The 25,088-nt window shown below is 44.8% G+C and overlaps 1 protein-coding gene across 1 annotated transcript; it reads left to right on the top strand.

Annotated features, from left to right (window-relative positions):
• The first annotated feature begins 184 nt into the window (after positions 1-184).
• On the top strand, positions 185-7,445 carry LOC137361292 (G-protein coupled receptor 39-like). The gene is made up of 4 exons (XM_068026180.1): positions 185-282; positions 1,238-1,257; positions 2,473-3,365; positions 7,410-7,445. The coding sequence occupies exons 1-4, from the start codon at positions 185-187 to the stop codon at positions 7,443-7,445; spliced, it is 1,047 nt and encodes a 348-aa protein (XP_067882281.1).
• Positions 7,446-25,088: the final 17,643 nt, after the last annotated feature.

The following is a 25,088-nucleotide window of genomic DNA, read 5'->3' as shown; positions in this document are numbered from 1 at the left end:
GTCAAAGCTGCTGATGTAATGTGTTTGTTCAGGTGAATGTAACTAAGAGCAATGCTCAGGTGTATAACCGTGTCAGTGGAGACCTATCCCCTGTATAAATCAGGACACATTGGAATGGATCAGCTCAGAGCGCCTGCTGGAGCTGTGTATTCCAGGCTAACAGAAGACTCTGCTTCAAACAGAAATGGGATATCCAGTAATATTTCAGATAGAAGACATTTACTATCCTACACTTGCAGCAATTGGAGTTCCTGGTAAACCAATATCTCATCTGATAATGGTGTAAATCGATGTTAACTGTGCTGCTGTACTCTGAATTATTTCACACTGCGTGCGTTACGCAGCCACGTGTTCTTTTCCAGCAAGTTACTGATGGAATCACCTCATTGACTATTCTTTCAGTCGTGCAGGAGCTGTATTACATTTTAATGACATTGTTTTCTGTAACTCTGGCATTGTTACTGGATTATTCTGTGTATTGAATGCAGTTCAAAGAGATGGCTCGGTGAAGGTCAAGAATCAGACCATCAGGAGCTTTTAACAGTTCCATGATGTGGATCTAACTGGCACTGGAATACTTTTATGATTTTTTTTTCAGTAATTGATCCTGAGACATCTCACGGTCTCAGTGTTGCAAGGACACAGCACAATGTCCTCCCTCCCCAAGAACATGTTTCAGTTTAACTGGAATATCAATGAACGGATTGGTCATCACTGTTTCAAATATTATTTCTTTCTGTGTGTGTGACGCTGCTTCAGAGGTCTGGCTACTGAACTGTGTTTGCTGCTAACACTTTCACTTCTCCTTCTCTGCTTCATTGCGGAGCGTTCACTGTCACTGGACTACATTGTAAAATAGAAAGTATTGAAGTCATATTTTATTGGTTTATACTCCATCAGTTGGAATCAAGAGTCTTTCCATCTTTCTGTGGATTATCAGCTCCAGCGCTGATGTTGGTGTTTCATTAATTAAACAATCCCACATTACAACGGATTACTTTATAATTCCAGGAGAAGGAATTTCAATGATTGGGAGGTTTGTCTCGAAGAAGCTTTCGATCCTGTTTATTCCACGCATTGTAGATGAAGTGAAGAGTGCAGGTGAACATGTGGAGACTTGGGTGTTCTGTGGATACAATAAATTATTCAAAGAGGTTTCACCATTGAACAAAGTGACTTTGAAAATAGAATCATTGAACCTGGGGCAGGTGAACAGAACACAGAAGCAGAAGGTTAGGAGTAAATCGTATATCAAAAGTAGCATCAAGTAACAGTTTGAAGGGTGTGAGTACTCCAGAGAGATAGGGAAGGAGAAAAGGAGCAGGGAGAATGAAACCGAGGGAAATAAATAAGCAGAAGGAAAGAGAAAGAGAAAGAAGAAGCAGCGTGAATAATTCACTATCATAAAGTGCTGGAATGTCCAGAACAATTAGTGAAAGAAACTGTGAGTTGAAGTTGTCTGTTGTCAGATTGTGTTTATTTTTCTGTTGGGCTTGATCCTCTGTGTTGATTTCTGTCAGGCCTCATTTTGTTTTGTCGAAAGTTCCTGTTCCTTACTTAGTGATTGAATAAACAGAATAGAATCAGTTCTTCACTAAAGGGAATTCATTATTTAAATACTGCACTTTAAAATCGCTGTGACTACTGAATTCAATAAAGAGCGCGTTTGACATCAGAAATGTATTTAACTTTATATTTAATACCCTGTACTAACTAAATATATTGACTATATTCTATAAACAACGAACTGCTCTCCAACACCAATAACCACAGGGATTATTATTTGAATTCAAGAATTGAGTTGTATTACTGGGATCTATCGATTAGATTTCCTCTAACACTCTGCTGCAGTCTCTCCCTGTGAATCTCAGCCTCTCCTTTCACTGTATTGAATCCTCAGTCTCCTCATCCATTGATTCAATTTATCCACTTTCCAAAACCATCTGCTTCAGTCTTCCCTCGAACTCCAACATGTCCGTTTCCTTCTCTCCCTCCCAATCTCACTCAATGGCTCTACTTCCAGCTGCCTCGACCAACCTGATAGGAATACAGGAACAATGGAGCAGGAGGAGGCCATTCAGCCCTTCGAGCCTGCTCCACCATTCTGGATCATGGCCGATAGTCAAACTCAGCGCTGCAGTTGTCACCCTTTTTCCATTTGGCAACAGTCCCTGTCGGTTCTCCGAGACCAGAGCAAAAAAACAGCTACACATCCCACTCTCCCCAAACTTTCTTAACCAACGGTCTGGAGACGCATTCCCACTTAACCCATTGGATTCCATATCTGTAAAACCCCATCGCATTTTCCCACTGGCACTGCATCCTCACTCAGTACTGCCCAGCTCAATGAATTAGATTTCACTGCTCGATGCGGCAACCAAGCTGGAAATTTCAGCCCAGATCATGTCAAACTGCTGTTTTGCCTCCAGGTCTGATCAGTAATTTCCCTGCTTCCTTTTCTCTCTCTTCCAGTTAACTTAGTGGCGATTGTGATCCTGTCCCGAGGAAAGTGCGGTCTCTCCAAATGTATCAGCGTCTACCTGGTGGGAATGACAGTGTCTGATCTACTGGTCGTTATCACTTATCCTATATTGTACTGGATTGTTCCAATTTATTTCCCATATTCATTCCTGAACCTTACTCCCGTGTGTTCTCTGATTGTCGTCCTGTTTTCTGCAGCCACAGTTGTTTCTGTCTGGCTCACAGTCACTTTCACCTTTGATCGATTTGTGGCCATTTGTTGTGAGAAGCAGAAAACAAAATATTGCAGCGAGAAAACGGCGGCTGTGGTTGTAGGAACAGTGAGTGTGCTGGGCTGTTTAGAGTCTCTCCCCTGGTACTTTACTCTAGAACAAGAGTACATTATTGATAATGTTCCCATGAGTTGTGTTGGTAAACTGAGCTTCTTTACGTCCCCCGCGTGGGTGGCATTTGAATTGATTAACCGCATTTTAACCCCTTGTGTCCCGGTCTTTCTGGTTTTGCTGCTTAATGTTCTGATTGTCAGACGGATTTTATTCTCCAGCAAAGTCCGCAGAGGTTTCCGGCACCACAGCAATACAGAGAATCACAAGGACCCAGAGATGGAGAATCGCAGGAAATCAATAATTTTACTCTTCAGTATATCCGGCAGTTTTACACTGTTATGGGTGACCCGGATTGTGTTTATCATTTATGTGCGAATTGCAGAAATTCACGATTATTCCTCCTACACTGACCCTCTCTTTATCACAGATCACACATCAAGGATGCTGCAGCTCCTCAGTTCCTGCACCAACACATGTATTTACACTGTGACCCAGACTAAATTCAGACAGGAGCTGAAGAAGGCGGTGAAATACCCTTTCAATCTCATTGTTAAATTAGTGAAATCATAGAAAGAGCTGAAGGGTTTCAAACACTGAAACTAAATCCCATTCCGCCCCCCACCCCGCTCCACCACCCTCCCTCCACATGCCTTTGACCGGCGCCATCTTTGATCCTGGCAGCTGCCCGAACGTGGCAGATCACGACGTTTTAGTGGAACTGTCTACATGTGAGCATGTGCCAGTACAGCGCCACCTAGTGGTTGCGTTGTCAAAAAATGTAGCCAGTGGACAAAGCTGAAAATCGAAGTGAATGTAAGGTGGTGGGAGGGGGACAGTAACTGCAGTGAGACAGGGACATCAGGAGAGGGAGATGGTGAGAGGGCGACAATATCTGTGGTGAGACAGGGACACCAGCAGATGGAGATAATAAGGGGGGACAGTAACTGCAGTCAGAAATGGAAACCAGCAGATGGAGATGGTGAGAGTGGCAGAAAGTGCAGTGAGGCAGAGTCACCAGCAGATGGAGATGGTGACCGGGGCAGAAGCTGCAGTGAGACAGGGACTCCAGCAGATGGAGATTGTGAGAGGGGGACAGTAACTTCAGTGAGAACAGGGCACCATCATGTGGACATGGTGAGAGGGGACAGTAACTGCAGTGAGACAGGGACACCAGCATATCGAGATGGGGTGTTGGGGGACAGTAACTGCAGTGAGACAGGGACACCAGCAGATGGAAATGCAGAGATGGGGCAGTATCTGCAGAGAGACAGGGACACCAGCAGAAGGAGATGGTGAGGTGGAGGACAGTAACTGCAGTGAGAGAGGGAAACCAGCAGATGGTGATGGTGAGAGTAGCTGCAACTGCAGTGAGGCAGGGACACCAGCAGATGGAGCTGCTAAGCCATTGCTGATTGGAGATTCTGTGTGACTGTGAGGTTGAAAGATTCTACAAGTTTGAGGAATTTACTTGATGTAAACTTGAGATGCCGATTGAAATATTTTCAGGGCAACTTTTGTTAAATGGCTATTTTCCTACTATGTGAACACCTGTAACATTAACCTCATTCCTGTTTGGAAAATTATTTTGTGTGATTAAAGGTATGCATAAATAAAACAACAGGATCTAACAAAACCGAAACAATCATTGATAAGTAAAAACACTCTATGTATGTGGTGCTGAGTTCTTCATCACTAACGTTATGACATCTCTTTGTTTCACTTCGCTTTCTATGCTGGCATTTACTTTAACTAACTAATATTAATTGAAGTTTTGATCCAATTGTCTTTTGAAAGTTAATATTATTCTACTTTCATAATATCATAAGAACTAGGAGCAGGAGTAGGCCGTCCGACCCCTTGAGCCTGCTTCACCATTCAATAAGTTCATGGCTGATCTTTTCGTGGACTCAGATCCACTTACATGCACTCTCACCGTGTCCCTTAATTCCTTTATTTTTCCAAAAGATATCTACCTTAGCTTTAAAAACATTTACTGAAGAAGCGTCAACTACTTCACTGGGCAAGGAATTCCATAGATTAACAACCCTCTGTGTGAAGAAGTTCCTTCTTAATTCAGTCCTAAATCTGCTCCCTCTAATCTTGAGGCTATGCCCTCTTGTCCTCGCTTCACCTGCCAGTGGAAACATCCTCTCTACTTGTAACTTATCTATTCCCTTCATGATTTTATATGTTTCTATAAGATCCCCCCTCATTCTTCTGAAATCCAATGAATTCCATTTGCCTTCCTAATTACTTGCTGTACCTGCAGACCAACCTTCTGCGATTCATGCACAAGGACGCCCAGGTCCCTCTGCATAGCAGCATGCTGCAACCTTTCACCATTCAAGTAATAATCCTTTTTACTGTTACCGCTACCGAAATGAATGACTTCACATTTATTAACATTGTATTCCATCTTCCCGACCTTTGCCCACTCACTCAATGTATCTATGTTCCTCTGCAAAGATTCACAGTCATCTGCACACTTTGCTCTGCCACTCATCTTAGTGTCATCTGCAAACTTTGACAGCCTACACGTGGTCCCCAACTCCAAACCATCTATATAAATTCTAAATAATTGCGGTCCCAACACCGATCCCTGAGGCACACCACTAGTGACTGATTGCCAAACAGAATAGCACTCAGTTATCCCCAATCTCTGCTTCCTGTTAGTCAACCAATCCTCTATCCATGCTAATTCTTTACTGCTAACGCCATGCATCCTTATCGTATGCAGTAGCCTCTTCTGCGGCACCTTGTTGAACGCCTTTTGGAAATCTAGGTGCATCAGATCCACTGTGTCCCCATTGTCCACCTTGCTCGTAATGTCATCATAGAATTCCAAAAGATTTGTCAAGCATGACTTGCCCTTCATGAACCTATGCTGTGTCTGCCCAACGGGACAATTTCTACCGAGATCTATTTCTTCCTTGATAATAGACTCAAGCATCTTCCCCACTGCAGAGGTTACGCTAACCAGTCTATAATTCCCCATCTTTTGTCTACCTCCCTCTTTAAACAGTGGCGTCACATCTGCTGTTTCTCAATCAGCTGGGACTATCCCAGAGTCCAGCGAATTTTGGAAAATTACCGCCAGTGCACCTGCTATTTCTCCCGCTATCTCTTTTAGTACCCTGGGATGCATTCCATCAGGGCCAGGAGACTTATCAATCCTTAGCTCCATTAGCTTGCCCAACACTACCTCTTCCATAATAATGATTGTTTCCAAGTCCTCACCTACGTTCGTCTCTTTGTCAATTACTGGCATGTTATTAATGTCCTCCAGTGAGAAGACCGATACAAAATACCTGTTCAATGCCTCGGCCATTTCATCATATCCCATAACTAAATTCCGCTTCTCATCCTCTAAAGGACCAACGTTTACTTTATCCACCTGTCAGAGAGTGAATTCCAGACCAGAACAACTCCCTGCCTATTTGTTTTTCCCCTCTGCTAGTGTAAACAGTCTCTCCTCACGTCCCCAAACTGAGGGAAAGATTTTGAATACAATGAATTTCTCCAGGGCAGCAGCTGCAGAGGAGCTGGAACCTCCTGAATGTGGACAAGCGATGGACAAAAATCAACTTTGAATCGCCCAGGAGTGCAGAGGAAAGAAAAGGTTAGGAAGCAAATGGAAACAAGTGACACTTTATTCCAGCAGCAAAAATACTTTGTCAGAATGTGGAGGTCGTTATCGCTAAGCTTTATATAAACTGCAAGTGGAAGATCTTTCAAACAATTTGTGTTAAATGACCATTTTCCTTTTTGGTTAGCTCTTGTTATAGTAAAGTGATAAATGTTAAGAAGGTTTTACCGAATAATTGCAAGCTAATGCATAAATACTACAGCATCAAATGAAGTACAAACAATAATTGGCAAATATAACTGTAAATATGGGTCAGATTTGTTGTGTGAAATATCACCAGTTATAAAAAGCTCCCACGGCTGCATACTTAACCAAGAGGAGCTGAATTTGAAATTCTAGCATGCTATGATCACTTTTCCCTCGAGGTTCCTCCAGAGAAAATGATCAGAGCATGCTAGAATTTTAAATTCAGTTTGATGGCGAGAAGCTGGAGTCCCACAAGAGCGTTCTTGGGTAAAACCAAGGTAATTGTATAGGCATGAGGATAGATTTGGCTCTAGTGGACTGGGCAGGAAGACTACAAGATAGGACAGTTGACAAGCAGTGGCAGAAGTTTAAGGAGATATTCAGTTTATCCCAACTAAAATATATTCAAGAGTGGAAGAAAGATTCTAGGAAGTGGAAAAAAAAACACCCATAGCTAAGAAAGGAAGTTAAGGATAAAATAGAGACCAAAACTAAGGCACACCATATCGCAAAAGCTAGTGGGAGGCTAGAAGATTGGGAAACTTTTAAAGATCAACAAAGGGTTACTAAAAATGTAATACAAAGTGCTAAGGAAAATTTGGAAAGAAAACTGGCGCAAAGTATAAACACGATAGCAAAAGCTTCTATAAGCATATAAAAGGGAAGAGAAGTAGCTAAAGTGAATGGTGTTCCGTTGGAGGATGAGATTGGGGAGCTAATAGAAGGGAACACAGAAATGGTAGGGACACTAAATCAGTCTTTTCCTTCAGTTTTCACGGTGGAGGACACTAGTACCATCTCAATAGTATAGGAAATGCAGAGGTTATAGAACAAAGAACAAAGAACAGTACAGCACAGGAAGAGGCCATTCGGCCCTCCAACCCTGCACCGATATTGATCCTGTCTGCACTAAAACCTTCTGCATTTCCAGGGACCGTATCCCTCTATTCCCATCCTATTCATGTTGTTGTCAATATGCCTCTCAAACGTCGCTATGGTACCTGCTTCCACCACCTCCCCCCGCAGCAAGTTCCAGGCACTCACCACCCTCTGTGTTTAAAACTTGCCTCGCACATCCCCTCTAAACTTTGCCCCTCGCACATTAATCCTATGTCCCCTAGTGACTGACTCTTCCACCCTGGGAAAAAGCTTCTGACTATCCACTCTGTCCATGCCACTCATAACTTTGTAAACCTCTATCATGTTGCCCCTCAACATCCGTCGTTCCAGTGAAAACAATCCGAGTTTATCCAACCTATCCTCATAGCTAATGCCCTCCAGACCAGGGAACATCCTGGTGAACCTCTTCTGTACCCTCTCCAAAGCCTCCACGTCCTTCTGGTAGTGTGGCGACCAGAACAGCACGCAAAATTCTATGTGTGACCCAGTTAAGGTTCTGTACAGCTGCAGCATGACTTGCCACTCGGTTTACTCTATGCCCAGATCGATGAAGGCAAGCATGCTGTTTGCCTTCTTGACTACCTTATCCACATGTGTTGCCGCTTTCACTGACCTGTGAACCTGTTCGCCCAGATCTCTCCGCCTGTCAATACTCCTAAGGGTTCTGCCATTTACTGTATACTTCCCACCTGTATTAGACCTTCCAATATGCATTACCTCACATTTGTCCGGATTAAACTCCATATGCTATTTCTCCACCCAAGTCTCCAACCGATCTGTATCCTGCTGTATCCTCTGACAATCATTGTCACTGTTGCAACTCCACTTAACTTTGTGTCATCTGCAAACTTACTCATCAGACCAGCTACATTTTACTCCAAATCATTTATATATACTACAAACAGCAAAGCCGTCGGAACTGGTGCCTGCGGAACACCAGTGGTCACAGCCATCCATTCAGAAAAAACACCCTTCCACTGCTACCCTCTGTCTTCTATGACTAAGCTCGTTCTGTATCCATCTTGCTAGCTCACCTCTGATCCCGTGTGACTTCACCCTTTGTATCAGTCTGCCATGAGGGACCTTTTCAAAGGCTTTACTGAAGTCTATATGGAAAACATCTACTGCCCTTCCTTCATCAATCACCTTCGTCACTTCCTCAAAAAATGCAATCAAGTTAGCGAGACACGACCTCCCCTTTAAAAAAAACCATGCTTCCTCTCGCTAATAAGTTCATTTGTTTCCAAATGGGGTAACTCCTTTCCCGAAGAATCCTCTCTAATAATTTCCCTACCACTGACGAAAGGCTCACCGGCCAATAATTTCCTGGATTACCCTTGCTACCCTTCTTAACCAAAGAAACAACATTGGCTATTCTCCAGTCATCTGGGACCTCACCTGTAGCCAATGAGGTAACAAAAATCTCTGTCAAGGCCCCAACAATTTCCTCCCTTTCCTTCCTCAGTGTTTTGGGGTAGATCCCATCAGACCCTGGGGACTTGTGTCCCTCAATTCTTTGCAGTACAACCAAAACCTCCTCCTTTTTGATAACGACATGACCTAGACTATCGAGACTCCCTTCCCTAGACTCATCATCCACCATGTCCTTCCCTTTGGTGAATACTGATGCAAAGTACTCATTTTGTCCATCGTCCATTTCTTCCAGCTCCACGCATAGATTCCCTCGTCTGTCCTTGAGTGGGCCATCCCTTTCCGCGTTTACCCTCTTGCTCTTTATAGACGTATAAAAAGGCTTGGGATTCTCCTTAATCCTGTTTACCAATGAATTGTCATGACCCCTTTTAGCCCTCCTGACTCCATGCTTAAATTCCTTCCTACTGTCTTTATATTCATCAAGGGTTTCGTCTCTTCCCAGCCTTCCAGCCTTTATGAATGCTTCCTTTTTTCTTTTTTGACTAGGCTCACAATATCCCTCGTTATTCAAGGTTCCCGAAACTTGCCAAACTTATCCTTCTTCCTCACTGAAACATGCCGGTGATGGATTCTAAACAACTGACTTTTAAAGGGCCCCCGCATGTCAAATGTTAATTTACCCTCAAACAGCTGCCCGCAATCTAGATTCTTCAGTTTCTGCCTAATATTTTTATAATTAGCCTTCCCCCAATTTAGCACCCTCACCTGAGGACTACTGTTATCCTTATCCACAAGTACCTTAAAACTTATGGAATTATGGTCAATGCTCCCCTACTGAGACTTCGACCAGTTGGCCGGGCTCATTCCCAAATACCAGGTCCAGTACGGCCCCTTTTCTGGTTGGACTGTCTACACATTGTTTCAAAAAGCTCTCCTGGATGCTCCTAAGAAATTCTGCCCCATCCAAACCCCTCGCACAAAGTGCATCCCAGTCAATATTGGGGAAGTTAAAATCACCCACCACTACAAACTGTTACTTGTACATCTTTCCAGAATCTGTCGGCGCATCTGCTCCTCTACCTCCCGCTGGATGTTGGGAGGCCTGTAGTAAACCCCCAACTTCGTGACTGCACCCTTCCTTTTCCTGGGTTCTACCCATATTGCCTCGCTGCATGACCCCTCCGTGGTGTCTTCCCGCAATACAGCTGTGGCTTTCTTCTGAACCAGTAATGTTTAGAGATAAGGCACTGAAACAGGCCCTTCGGCCCACCGAGTCTATGCTAACCATCAAACACCCATTTATACTAATCCGACACGAATCCCATATTCCTACCACATCCTCACCTGTCCCTATATTTCCCTACCACCTACTTATACGAGGGGCAATTTATAATGGCCAATTTACCTACCAACCTGCAAGTCTTTTGGCTTGTGGGAGGAAACCGGAGCACCCGGAGGAAACCCACGCAGACACAGGGAGAACTTGCAAACTCCACACAGGCAGTACCCAGAATTGAACCCGGGTCGCTGGAGCTGTCAGGCTGCAGTGCTAACCACTGCACCACTGTGCCGCCCCAACTCCCCCAGCCCTTTTACATCGCCCTCTATCCAGAAGCTCCTAAATCCTGGAAAATGTTGCTGCCAATCTTGTCCTTCCCTCAACCAAGTCTCTGTAATAGCAACGACATCGTAGTTCCAAGTACGAATCCAAGCTCTAAGTTCATCTGCCTTACCTGTTATATGTCTGGCATTGAAACAAATGCAGTTCAGACCACCAGTCCCACTGTGCTCCGCAACATCACTCTGCCTGCTCTTCCTCTTAGTCGTACTGGCCTTAATTACTTGTTCCCCCACAGTTATTTCACCTGCTATCCGATTGATCTGGTTCTCACCGCGCCCCCCCCCCCACCCGGCAACACTAGTTTAAACCCTCCCAAGTGACAGTCGCGAACCTCGCAGCCAGGATATTTGTGCCCCTCCAGGTTAGATATAATCCGTCCTCCTTGTACAGGTCCCACCTGTCCCGGAAGAGTTCGTAATGATCCAGTTATCTGAAAACCCCTCTCATTTACCAGCTGTTCAGCCACGTGTTTAGCTGAACTATCTGCCTATTTCTAGCCTCACTGGCACGTGTCACGGGATGTAATCCCGAGATTATAACCCTGGAGGTCCTGTCTTTTAACTTTCCACCTGACTCCCTGAACTCCCCCTGCAGGACCTCGTCACCCTTCCTGCCTATGTCGTTGGTACCGATGTGTACGGCAACCTCTGGCTGTTCACCCTCCCCCTTCAGAATGTCCCTTGCCCGTTCAGAAACAACCTTTACTCTGGCACCAGGGAGGCAACATGCCATCCTGGACTCTCTTTCAGGTCGACAGAAGCGCCTATCTGTGCGCCAGACTATGGAGTCCCCTATAACTGTTGCTCTTCTGTGATTTGTCCCTCCCTGCTGAACAATGGAGCCAGCCGTGGCTGCTGCTGTTGTTTTCCCCTGATAAGCCATCTTCCCCCCAACAGTATCCAAAACGGTATACTTGTTAGAGAGGGGGATAGCCATAGGAGATTCCTGCACTGACTGCCTGCCCCTTCTAGCGGTCAACCATCTATCTGCCTGCACCTTGGGTGTAACGACTTCTCTAAAACTCATTTCTATGATGCTTTCCGCCACCTGCATGCTCCTAAGTGCATCCAATTTCTGCTCCAACCGATCCATGCGGTCTGTAAGGAGCTGAAACTGGGTACACTTCCTGCAGATGTAGTCGTCCAGAATGCTGGAATCGTCATGGACCTCCCACATCTCACAGGTGAAGCACTAACTGACAATTGTTTAGTTTAGTTTAGAGATACAGCACTGAAACAGGCCCTTCGGCCCACCGAGTCTGGGCCGACCATCAACCACCCATTTATACTAATCCAACACTAATTCCATATTCCTACCACATCCCCACCTGTCCCTATATTTCCCTACCACCTACCTATACTAGGGGCAATTTATAATGGCCAATTAACCTGCCTACCAGCAAGTCTTTGGCATGTGGGAGGAAACCGGAGCACCCGGAGAAAACCCATGCAGACACAGAGAGAACTTGCAAACTCTGCACAGGAAATACCCAGAATTGTACCCGTGTCGCTGGAGCTGTGAGGCTGCAGTGTTAACCACTGTGCCGCAGTGCCGCCCACCCATTTATAGTAAATTCATTTCAAATAAATAAATACTGCTTAAATCCTTGCTACATTAAGTTCCAATTAACTATATGGTCCCTGGTGCGAGATTTCTACTACAGATATTAAATGAAAAATAAATACAGTAATCTCTCTACTTATTAATTAGTTAATAAGTGTTTAAATCAATTTTGTCAATGTTTTATTTTCAAATTCAGTACAGATTCCCTACCAGCCAATGAGGTCACAGCTTTCCGTTGACGTCACTTTCAGGTTTTTTTTTTAGTTTTTTTTTCAGTTTTTTTACCAGAGGTAAGTTTTTTATACGTACATGTCCGGAACTTCACCCTCCGAGTATTCTCCCTGGCTGTGGGCCGCGAATCCCCGAGGTAGGTTTTTTATACTTACCGGTCCAGAACTTCACCCTCCGAGTATTCTCCCTGGCTGTGGGCCGCGAATCCCCGAGGTAGGTTTTTTATACTTACTGGTCCGGAACTCCGCCCTCCGAGTCTTCTCCCTGGATGTAGGCCATGAATCCCCGAGGTAAGTGTTTTATCAGCCAGGGCATAGAATATAAGAGCAGGGAGGTTATGATGGAGCCATATCAAACGCTAGTTAGGCCATAGCTGGAGTACTATGTACAATTCTGGGTACCACACTATAGGAAGGATGTGATTGCATTAGAGAGGGTGCAGAGGAGATTCACCAGGATGTTCCCTGGGCTGGAGCATTTTAGCTATGAAGATAGACTGAAAAGGCTTGTGTTGTTTTCCTTGTAGCAGAGAAGGCTAAGGGGGAGGACATGCTTGAGGTATCCAAAATTATGAGAGGCATTGATAGATTAGATAGGAAGAAACATTTTCCCTTGGTGGAGGGGTCAAGAACCAGTGGGCATAGATTAAAGTTAAGGAGCAAGATGTTGAGGGGGGATGTGAGGAAGCATTTTATCACCCCGAGGGTGGTTGGAATGTTGAACCTGGAACGCACTGCCTGAAGAGGTGGCGGAGGCAAGAACCCTCACAACATTTAAGGAGTATTTAGATGAGCACGTGAAACTCCAAAGCATACAAGGCTGCGGGCCATTTGCAGGAATATGTAGTTATAATAGTTGGGTGCTGTATGGCCGGCGCAGACATGATGTGCCGAAGGGCCAGTTTCTGCGCTGTCTAAATCTATGACTCTAATGTATCGCCTTACACATCTGCCATGCCTATTAGGAAGACTGAAACCATTATTTTCAAACTTAACATCAGACATTTCCTAGCTCTAGATTCCATCCTCTTCTTGGCAACTGTTTGAGACTGAACGAAACTGTTCACAACCTGGTGTCAAATGTGACCCCGCAATGAGCTTCCTGCCAAATATTCACACTGTCACTGAAACTGCCTATTCCACCTCTGTGCCCTCACCCAACATTGCCTCTCCCTCAGCTCTTCTGCTGATGGAACACTGCTGCTTGCCTGTGTAATCTGTAGACTTGACTATTCCAATACAACCTGGCTGGTCTCCTACATTCTACCCTCCATAAACTTGAGGTGATACAAAATACTGATGCCCATGTTCTAACTCACACAAATCCTGTTCACCTCTTACTCTCTCTACTCGCTGATCTACACTGGCCCCTGGTCAGCAACACTTCAATTTTAAAACTCCTTGCGTTCTATTCAAATCCCTCATTGTCTCAACCCTCCCTATCTCTCAAAACTCCTTCAGCCCTGCAACCCTCCTAGATATCTGCCCTCATCTAATTCTGGCCTCTTGAGCATCCCTGAGTTTAATTACTCGACCATTGGTGGCCGTGCCTTCGGCTGCTAAGGCCCGAATCTCTGGAAGAGAAGAGCAGAACTTCTTCAAAGTAAGCATTCCTGGAAGAGGTGTGGCAGTGAATTAAGCACTAAAATCAAAGCAAAATACTGCGGATGCTGAAACTCTGAAAAGAGAGCGGAAAGTTCTGGAAATACTCAGCAGGTCTGGCATTATTTGTGGAACGTTAACGTTTCAGGTCTGTGACCCTTCATCAAAGCTCGTAAGTGTTAGAAGTGTAAGTCTGTCATTTAATCTCTCCTCTCCGGTCCATCACAGTCCTTGCTTCCTTGTTCTTCTTCTCCATTCCCCTCTTCCACTTGCTCAAAGTTTGCCCGTTCTAATGAAGGGTCACAGATCTGAAACGTGAACTGTGTTTCTCTCTACACAGATGTTGCCAGGCCTGCTAATTATTTCCGGCATTTTCTCTTCTCATCCCGAATCTCTGGAATTCCCTTTCTAAACCATAAATACGGTAAGTTGCACAGTGTCCAGTTTTAGGGAGTAATGCATGTATAGAGCACTAAATGTAGTAAAGTGAATGAATGACTGAATGTTAAGAGATCTCAGAGTTCATCTCTTTCCAAAATTTAGTTAATGCTACATTTAGCGTCTCAATTAATTTTAAGCTGAACATGTAGTTTCTTTCACAGTCTGTTTGCGACAACTGGAGAGTTAATTGATGCTCATGGAATAGAAGGGTCACTGTCAGCTTTGATTAAAATCTGAATTAAAGACAGAGAACAGTGAGTTGTGGTAAAGAGTTGTTTTTCACACTGGAGGAAGGTAGACAGTGGTGTTCACCAAGGGTTGGTGTTAGGCCCACTGTTTATTTTTCTGATATGTATAAATGATAAGCATTTTGGAATACAGAGGAAAATTTCACAATTTGATGATGAAACCAAATTGAAGGTGGTGAAGACAGTGAGATTGATAACAATCGATGCAACAGGACATACATAGGCTAGCAGACTGTGCAGACAAGAGGTAGATGGAAATTAAAACAGGCAAATGTGAGGTGATCCATCGGAATAACAAGGCGAGGCAATATACAGTTTGATAGAGTGCGCAAGGACAGAGGGACATAGAGTTCATATGCATAGATCCTTGAAGGCGGCAGGACATATTGAGTGAGTTGTTAGTAAAGCATATTGGATATTCAACCTGATAAATAGACGTATTGAGTACAGAAGAAGGAAAGTTATACTCAACATTTATAAATCTCTGGTTAGGCCCCAACTGGATTACTGCATCCAGTTCTGTTCACCACATTTTAGGAAGGATGTGAGGGTCTTTGACAGGTCGTAGAGAAGATTTACCATAATGTTTCCAGGGATGGAGCATTTTAGCTGCAAGTTTAGCCTGGAAAAGCTGGGATTGTTTTCCTTGGAGTAAATGAGATTGAGGTGAGATTTGATAGAGGTATACAAGATGATGACATCTTTGGATCAGGTAGACAGGAAAAGATTAGCTAATGGTACAAGGACTAGAGTTAAGGTTGTGTGAAAGAGATGCAGGGGGATGTGAAGAACAACTTCTTTACACAGCGAGTGGGAATGGGCTGGAAATCGCTGCCTACGAGGATGGTGGAAGCAGAGATGGTGAATGATTGCAAGTGGATATTGAATGAACACTTGAGAGAAATAAGCTTGGAGGAATATGGAGACAGAGCTGGGGAATGACAATGACTGTATTTATCCACAAAAAGATGGAAGAGACTCGTTGGTTTGAATGGCGACATTCTGTGCTAAAATGACTAGAACACTACAACTCTATGACAGGGGAATACAATTACTACTCCTTTGCTATGCTGGGAAAGTTTATAATGGACTGGGCAGTAGCACCCGGTTGAATCCCGTGATGGAAGTGAAATGTTTGATGACCCAGAACAAATGGTTAACAAATGTCCTTGACAATCGGAGTAAATCGGTTCAGCCTCACGCATAATTCTGGAATCATTCACTATAGGGAGTAGTTTCTCTGGTTTTCTCTAAATAGGACAGCAGCCAGGCTTTTCTCTGTGTCCCCCACCTCCATGTTGAAAGCCTTGTCACGTTTAGGTGACATAAGACACGTTCCCTGGGCAACAGCTTTCTTCGATTGTGTTACTGCTTCTGTGTTCTCTTCAGTCCAACCGGTTTAAAACTGGTCATCATCACCATTAGGCAGTTCATGTATAGGAGTTGTACTCTCTGCAAATCGAGAGATGAGGGTCCGTTTGTACCCGACCAGCCTGAGGATAGGACAGAGGGCAGTCTTTGAGGTGGACAGGGATAGGCACTGGATGGTCTCGACCTGATGTTGTTCTGGGCTGATGCTGGATGATCGAGTCTGGACATCTGGAAATGTGACACGATCTTGAACCAGCTGGGCCTTACGTGGATGGTCTTTTATTGCAGATCCCAAAGTATCTGCAGCAGTTCCTTTTAAAGGGTTAACTGTGCTGACATGGTGTGTGGTGATGAGGAGGAGATCATCGAAATATTGCAGCAGGCAGAAAGGCTGCAAAATGTTATCAATGGGGTTACTGTGGAACCCCTACTGACAGACAAATCCAGGCGTATCTCTGGCCTTAGAAGTGAATGTGAATTTAAATTGTTTCTCCAGTTTTACTGGGATACTCCAATAAACATGAAAGATATCCAGTTTGGGGAAGACAGTCCTGCCTCTGGGAATCAGGGAGAGTAGGGTGAGTGTCGCTCAGACAACCGGGTTCACTCAGAGGTGACTGAGTTGTATTTGTGGCGGGCAATAGTCACTCACCAGCGGCCATCCGGTTTTCCAACTGGCTAAAGCAGGGAGTTAGTCGTGAATGTTCCTTTGTCACTGACGATCATGAGCCACTTGTCTGGGTACCTGGCACACTGTGGTAATTGACCAAGCTGTGTTACTAATTTGCAAGACCTCTATTGCTGCCTCAATCCTCTCAAAACGCTTCTCGACAGGGTCTGGACCCGTCTCAGAGGATAACAGGAAGCAGTGTTACTGTCAGACTGATCAATGTCCCTACTGCAGCACTCACAGGCACAGTGGCCCAGCCTCGGTGTTCGTAGGAATCACTGTTACTGTTAGCCTCACTAATGCAGCAATTTCTTCTGTCAGAGGTAGCAACTGAAGCAATGCACTGTGGGACTCTTACTTCAGCATGGGGGTTGGATCATTAAAGTTGAATCAAAGCCAATAGAGATTTACTTCAAAGTTATGTTTGGCTTTGATGCTAACTTGTAAATTTAAAGAAGCTTCACATTCACAAAAAAAATGCAGTCATGGTGTCTAGCATGGTTACCATATTAAAAAAAAAATAATTCAGCTGTCTTAGGTGGTCCAATGTGATTTGCAAAGCTGCAACAGAGCGATACAAACTTGCATTTATTGATGACGTCAGAGTTTGCCTTTCTTTTTAAGGACAAGAAACTAGAAATTCTCTAAGCAACATTTGTAAGCCGTCAGGAATTTAGGAGACTTAGATTTTTTACTTGTCCTGTGGTTTAAAATGCGTATGTGACCAGGAAGGGAAGCTGCTACTGTTCGTGCTGATAACAATCCTAAGGCATGTGTAACATCCACAAGGGGTGATGAAATTACCGAAGGAAATGTAAACACATGCTGACCATCAAGGTAGTCTCTCATGCCATAGTCTGAACAAAGAATTAGACATCACATTGGACAATTGTAGCTTTAGGTGGAATTTGATGAGACAGTGTGTGATCTTGTCAAAGAAACATTCGGCCCACCTTGGAAAGAAAGGTATAAAAATTATTGCAAACAGATTTAGTGTTTTAGTCAGGTAACGTTCTCAGCTGCTGAAGAGAATGATCAGCAGAGAGGTGTCCACTCACTGAGTAATCATTTATGTCTGACTCCTTGTAACGTATGTGTGACTAATGTGCATATTGAGAACAGGTGTAATGTAACTAGGTGTTTAGCATTGTTGTTAACGAATGGTATTCCTACCGAACTCAGTAAATCCATTAGTGTTTAATTTTAGCTTTGAGTATTGTCTTATTATTTCTTGTAATTCTCGTGTTCGAATAATAGAATAATCAATCAAGTATAAAATATTACTACATCTAACGAACAGTTGCTTAGATATGTGACTCCACGAGACTCCACATTATCAGGTCCAGGAATATCTACAGAAATACCTGTGATCAGCGTTATGTCCCTGACTAAATAACAACCCTTGTGAAAAAACTTAATCTCACTGACTGTGTGTTCTCTGTTTGTGTGAGCTCTCACTGGCTGCTGAAGCATTAGTAATAATGAGAGAGATTCCTTTGTTAAAAAACACCCACTTTTGCTGCACCTTTTTGTAATTCTATGACACTATTCCAATGACCATTTCTTACAACATTCCCCAGAATGTAGAAGAATGAGAGGTGATCTAATTTAAACATATGAAATTCTTGATAAGATAGATGCTGGGTGGTGAGTAGGGGCGGCATATTTCCCTTGGCTATTGAATATAGAACAGTCGTAACAGTCTCAGGATAAGGGGCTAGTCATTAAGGATGAGATGAGGACAGGTTTCTTCACTCGAGGGTGGTGAATCTTTGGAATTCTCCATCCCAGAGAGCTGTGGATGCTCATTCGCTCAATATATTCAAAACAAAAATTGATAGATTTGTGGGTACTAAGGGAATTAAGGAATATCGGAGAGTGTGGGAAGGTAGAGTCGAGGTACAGGATTTGCCATGAGTTTGCTGAACGGCAGAGCAGGCTCTGAGGGTTGAATGACCTATTCTTGCTCCCATTTATAATCTTCATAGCTTCTTAGAGAAGGGGAAAGAGGGAGAGAACTGGAAAAAGAGAGAGAGACTGTGTAGCAGAGAGTGAGACAAAGGTAGGAGTGAAGGTGAGAGAGAGAAAGGGAGAGTGAGAGGTCAGACAGAGAAAATAAAATTTGATATATAGAGAGCGACAGGGATGCAAATAAATAGGAATATACAGATAGAGAAGGTGATGCAGAGAGAGAGAGATTCGGAGAAAAAAGACATTGAGAGGGAAAGAGATGATGAGAGCTGGGTGAAGAACAGATACGTGGCCGTAGCAGAAAGCAAAGAGTGGGAGGAGTATTGTCTGACGAAATGGAAGAGGAAGAGAGAGTTAGAAAGGCAGAGAGAGGGAGAGAGAGAGAGAGAGAATGGGATACAGAGATGGAGAGACAGACCGGGATGAAGGGACAGAGACACAAAGATAGAAATAATGAGACACAGAGAGGGACAGGGAACGTGACAGAATGAGATACAGGAAGACATTGAAACGGAAAGGTCCAGCAATAGTCAGTGATATGGATATACGGAGATAGATAATGAGTGGGAAAGCGAGAGGGAGAATTTCGAGAGTCAGAGTGGGAGAGGGTATGAAAGAGAGATGCAGCACGAGGAACTGTCAGAGGAAGAGAGGAAGAGAGACAGAAGGAGAAAGAGATGGGAAATTTCGGCATACAGAAAATGGAGAGAGCAAGAAAAAAGAAGGGGAAGACGGAAATGAAGAGAGAGAAGTGGAGTTAGGCAATGTGACAGAAATTGGCAGTGTAAGAGAGATACGGATGGAAAAGGAGTAAGGTAGAGATTTACACAGAGAGAAATATAGACAGACAGGAAGAGAGAGACAGCTCAGCTCATCTGCTGCTGAAACCCTCATCCATGCATTTGTTACCTCGAGACTTGTCTATTCTAACACACTCCTGGCTGGTCTCCCATCTTCTACTCTCTGTAACCTTGTGGTCATCCAAAACTCTTCTGTCATCGTCTAATTGGCACCAAATTCTGTTCACCAACATCCCTGTGTTCACTAACCTGCATTGGCTCTTGGTCCAGTAACACCTGAATTTTTATATTCTCACTCGTGTGATCAATTCTTTCCATGGCCTTGCCCTTCTGATTATCCCAATCCCCTGTCCATTTCCAATATTCCTGAAACTTGTTCATCTTGAAGTATTTTTTCTAATTCCCTTTTAAAAGTAAATTTATTTCCCTTTGTATCTCTCCCTAACCACACATTTTATCTCTCCAGCTCCACTGGTGCTGTGGAAGCTTGGATCCATAGAACGGTGTGAGCTACACTGTCCAACACTATTACACTGAGCTACCGGTCACATCCAACACATTGTACAGGACACACAGGCTGGCCGGGGTGATAGCGTGGGTGTAACGTATGTGTATCTGCAGCATGAGGAGGAGTCTGAATAAAGTGTCTATCAGTCATTCCGGCAACTTTCATGCACGTCTTTAAAACTTGGTCTATGCATGTCCACTGACCGCCCGTGCTGGTCCGTCTCAACTGAACATATATTCAGCAGCACCAGGATCCCTCTCTAGTGTTATTTGAAAGGACCAGGCATCCAACTTACAGGTAAGGGGCATTTAACTTACTTATGTTGCCGCAAATTGAGTAGATGTGCTGTGGATGGTTTACTGGAGGTTGTGTTGTGAACTGCTGAAGTCATTCGGGAAGGTCCGAGGATTTTCTGACCCAAGTTTCGACGAGGTATGAGGACTGTAGTTACAGTGTCTCTGGGTCTGTAACATGACCAACAAATGGAGCCGAGAGTGCAGAGATGTGAAGCTCTGTAAAAAGGGAAGAGGAGGAGGCTCTGCCCTACCCACACCGGGGTTTCCTACCTATACCTAACCCAGGAGCAGTGCATGAAGTGTCTCTGATTCAATAAAGAGGTTGTCACAGAGCCGTGTCACCGCCTGCAACAAGACATGGAGACTCACACCAAGGTGAGGCCGAGCTGTCAGTGGCCGTTTATTGCACAGATTCATTGAACGTCTGTGTGTCCAGCACTTTCCAGGCAGGAGCTAGTGAAGTATCCATTATCTCTCCCTATCCTGTCCATTGATACATCTGCTGGGTCACAGTGGCCATCTGTGCTGGGTGAGGTGACTCTTTCATTTTCTCCCTCAGCAGTGAGAAGCAGGATGAGAAGTCCCGTGGCTTTGTCAGAACAGTGGGATTCCTGATGGTGTAGGTGGTCTGCGAGGCCCACATGTCAACGGGGAGAGGTACAGGAACTGAAGGAATTTTCATTCCTTTAATGTACAGTTGGTGTGTGACCATCATGTTGGTGAATGTTCACTATCCTGGCAGCAGTCATGATTCTTTCATCATGAAGCAGTCAGCTGTTCCCAAACAATTCAGACATCCATGCAAAACAAAGATGTGACTCCACGGAGACAAAGGATAACCCCTCTGGGCATAATTCATGTTTCTGCACCCCGACACCACCTCCCACGCCAAGCAACCACACACAATTAACATGTGTAAAACGTGAACAAAGGAACCACCAGGAATATCGTGGAACAGACGCTTGGTGTGATGTATCAATGCTTCCGATGTCTGAACCTCTCGGGGGGATCCTTCCAGTACACACTGGAGCAGGATTCCAACTTCATGGTGTTCTGCTGCACCCTTCATATAATTATCATCTTGAGGACACAAGCTTTGCCACCTGGGATCCAGAGGTCACCTCAGGAGGAGGAGGAGGCAGGGAGGATATTTCCTGGATGCCTTCGACCCAGACAGGTTGTTGGAGAGAGATCTGCTAAGATTACCTTTCCCATTGGACAGCTTCCCTTTCCGACCATGGATCCCCAGTTCTCCACCATTACACACATCTGAAACGCCCCATCACAGCGTCCCCTTGGTCACCATCCTGCAAATAGAACCACAAACAAAAAGCTTTTCATTAAAATATTTATCCAATAACACATCCCATTGTACAAACAAATCTGGACGATTCATTCTTTTCTATCCCATTAGGGCCTGTCATGTGGGTTCCCTCGATTTGCCTAAAGCTCCTACACAGTGCTTCCCCAGTGCCTGCAGCATGGCTGGTGGAAGGCTGCTGACTTTCACTGGGGGAAACTGAAGAATACCTTTAGGATTCTGTTTAATGTTAGCTGCCAGTCTCTTTTTGTACTCTCTCTTTGATTCGCTTATTTGCTTTTTCAGTTCTCCTCTCAGCCTCTACATTCAGCCTGGTTCTCCCTGTATCATCTATCTGACATCTGCCATAAGCGCACTTTTTCTTCTTCATCTTCAACTCCATCTATTTGGTCTTCCATTGAGCTGTGGATTTGTTTGTTTACCCTACCTTTCCCCTTCGGGAGAATACACCTTGACTGTGTGCGAACTATCCCTTCTTTGAAGGAAGCCCATTGCTCAGCTATTGTTATTCCTGTTAAAGTTTGACTCCTATCTATCCCATCCACCTCCCCGCCCCCCACCCGCCCTTCCCGCCCCCTCCCCACCACCACCAGCACTATTTTTACGCGGTTGAAGTTGGTTTTATCCCAGTTAATTGCTCTTTCTCTGGATTGATATTTGTCCTCTCCCAAAGCCAACCTAAACCTTATGATACAATGGTCACTGTCCCCAAAATGCTCTCCTACTGATATTTGATTGACTTGGCCCAGCTCATTTTCGAGAACCAGGTCTAACAGTGCCTCTTTTCTCGTTCGACAAGAACATACTGCTGTGGAAAATGTTCCTGCCCTCACGCCCCCGCCCTTTACATTACTATTACTCCAGTTCAAATTTGGATAATGAATATCCCTCATTGTAACTACTGTATAATTCTTGCATCGTTCAGTAATGTCCTTGCAAATTTGTTCCTCCACGGCCTTCTCATGAGCTGCTGCTCAATAGACGACCGATAAATATAACAGCACATTTTTTGTTCCTCAACTCCAGCCAAATAGATTCTGTCCTTGGAATACCTATCACCGTCGCGCTCCCCCCACCCCCCCCCCCCCACCCTCCCCATCTCCGGAACGTTCTCTCTCTCCAGAACTATAATGTGCTCTTCAATCAATACCGCCACCCCTACCCATTTTCTTCCTTTCCTAACGTTCCTGAACACCTTGTATCCAGGAATATTTAACGTCCAGTCCTGTATTCCTTTGAGCTAGGTCTCAGTTACAGTAGCAGCATCATAATTCCTTCTGGAAATCTGCACCTTTAGCTCATCAGTCTTATTAACGACACTCCGTGCATTCACATACAGGCACATTTACCCTGACTTAAACTTTATTACAATCTCCCTTAACCCGACCACACATAATACATTTCTAAACCTTACTATTGTGCTATCCATCTCTCTCAGTATGCTGTTCCATTTAAGATTCCTCTCTGCTGTTTACTCCTGGTTCCAACACCCCTACCAATTTAGTTTAAACCGTCTCCACCAGCACCGATAAATCACCCCGCAAAGTTGATCAGGTGCAATCCGTCCGGTCTGTACAGATCCCACGTTTTCCAGAACTGGTCCCAGTGTTCAGGAATCTAAACCTCCTCATTTTAGCAGCATCTTTTTCAGCCACACATACATCCGCACTATCCTCATATGTATATACTCACTCGCAAGGGGTACTGTAAGCAATCTGGAAATTGCTACTTTTGAGGTCCTTCACGAGCTTGTTTCCCAGCTCCCTGAAATATGTCTGCAGGACCACTTCCCTCTTTCTGCCTATCTCATTCATATCGTTGTAGACCACGACGGCTCACCCTCCACCTTCAGGATGCTCTGCCGATGCTCAGTGATATCCTTGACCATAACACCAGGGAGGTAACACACCATACAGGAGGCATGTCTGCGCCCTCGGAAATGCCTGTCTGTTCCAGTGAGTATCAAATCTCCAATCACTAACAACATCCCAGTCTTCCTTGTACCGTCAGTGCAGCTGAGACAGCCCTGGTAGCATGGCCTTGTCTCTGGCTGCAGTCCCCAGTTGAACCATCAATTTTCTTTGCATTGAATACTATTTGGAGAATGATATGCACTCAGGGGTCTCCTCTGATACTTACCTGATTCTTCCTGACTGACTGTTGATCAGCCATTCCCTCTCGCCTGCATACTCTTAAGCTGCTGGGTAACCTCGTCTATACACATGCTATCCACCAATCACTCAACCTCACGCATACACAACGGTGACATCAATGGTCCCACCATCGGCAGCTTGTACATCCTCCTAGAGAGCAGGATGAGGGGGATGTGGGCGTTAAGAAGGGACATAAGGCAGGAAAATAGCACCATACTGAATGTTCTCGGTGATGCCGGATGCGGCGGGCTCTGTCACAGCCGATCCCATGATGTGGAGAACCTTCTACTTCCTCAGGCTCAAGGGATGAAGGTATGCCTGGCATCCGCCAGCTCACTGCTGCTCCCTGCGATTATGGACCACCTTGTCCTATAAGAGATAATGCAGAATGTCAGTGATTGTGTTGCACTGTGTTTAGGTGATGTGTCTGCCATAGCTGAATAGTTGGAATTATGTGGAGGCAGTGAAGAGTGGGTGTGAGGCTGACATCAGTGGAAGGTGTGTGAGGATGAGGTGGCGTATGTGAATGTTAGGTGTGAGCCCTGAGTGTTGATTAGATTAGAGATACAGCACTGAAACAGGCCCTTCGGCCCACCGGGTCTGTGCCGAACATCAACTGCTGATGGGTGAGTGACGGGGGTGTGGTAGATTGAGCATTGTGAGAGGTTGACGGTGAAGGGGGTAGGAGATACTATGTGGAGATGAATTCACTGACATGGACCACGCATGTGAGCTCATTAAACTTCTTCTGGCACTGCTGCCAGGTCCTCGGGGCCAGACTTCTTGCATTGACCTCCCTGGCCACCTGCTCTCATTCACTTCGGAGGGCGTTCCTTGAGGGTCTCCACCCCACTCCACGGAAACATGGTCTCTCTCCTCCTGTCACGCTCCATGACTAAGGCCTCCAGAGCCACAGAGCCCTCTTTCTGTCCTAGTGTTCCATTTACCTTGTCTCCAATTGTGGCAGTCACAGTCCGCAGCAGCAGCCTCCTGTGATTCAGTGCAGCTTGCCTTTAACAGGGACAGACTGCCTTTAAGAGCTGAATCCTAGCTGAAACACATGCCAGTTTCAAACGCAATTAGGCCCCTGTTAAGCCTGCAGACAGACATCAGTGCGGGTCACCCTGGGAGGAACGTCGAATTCATGGAAATGAGGAGGCGGCAGGAGATTTGTGTGTCACCTACCTCAACAGGAACGGCCACTGCATGACCCCTCTGACCAATAAGCGATGCGAACCTGATTTTCCCGCTCTTTCTATTCCGATTTCCGTCTTTCACGCCCTCTTTCTCTCAATCTCTCTCTTCATTCTCTGTCTCTTGATCGCAGAATCAGAGATTGATGCAGTAGAGAAGGTGGCTATTCGGCCCATTTTGTCAGTG

This window comes from Heterodontus francisci, unplaced genomic scaffold, assembly GCF_036365525.1.
Source record: "Heterodontus francisci isolate sHetFra1 unplaced genomic scaffold, sHetFra1.hap1 HAP1_SCAFFOLD_50, whole genome shotgun sequence".
Classification (NCBI taxonomy): Eukaryota; Metazoa; Chordata; class Chondrichthyes; order Heterodontiformes; family Heterodontidae; genus Heterodontus; species Heterodontus francisci.
Note: the sequence above shows the minus strand (reverse complement) of the source record. Positions and strands in the feature narration are given on the sequence as shown.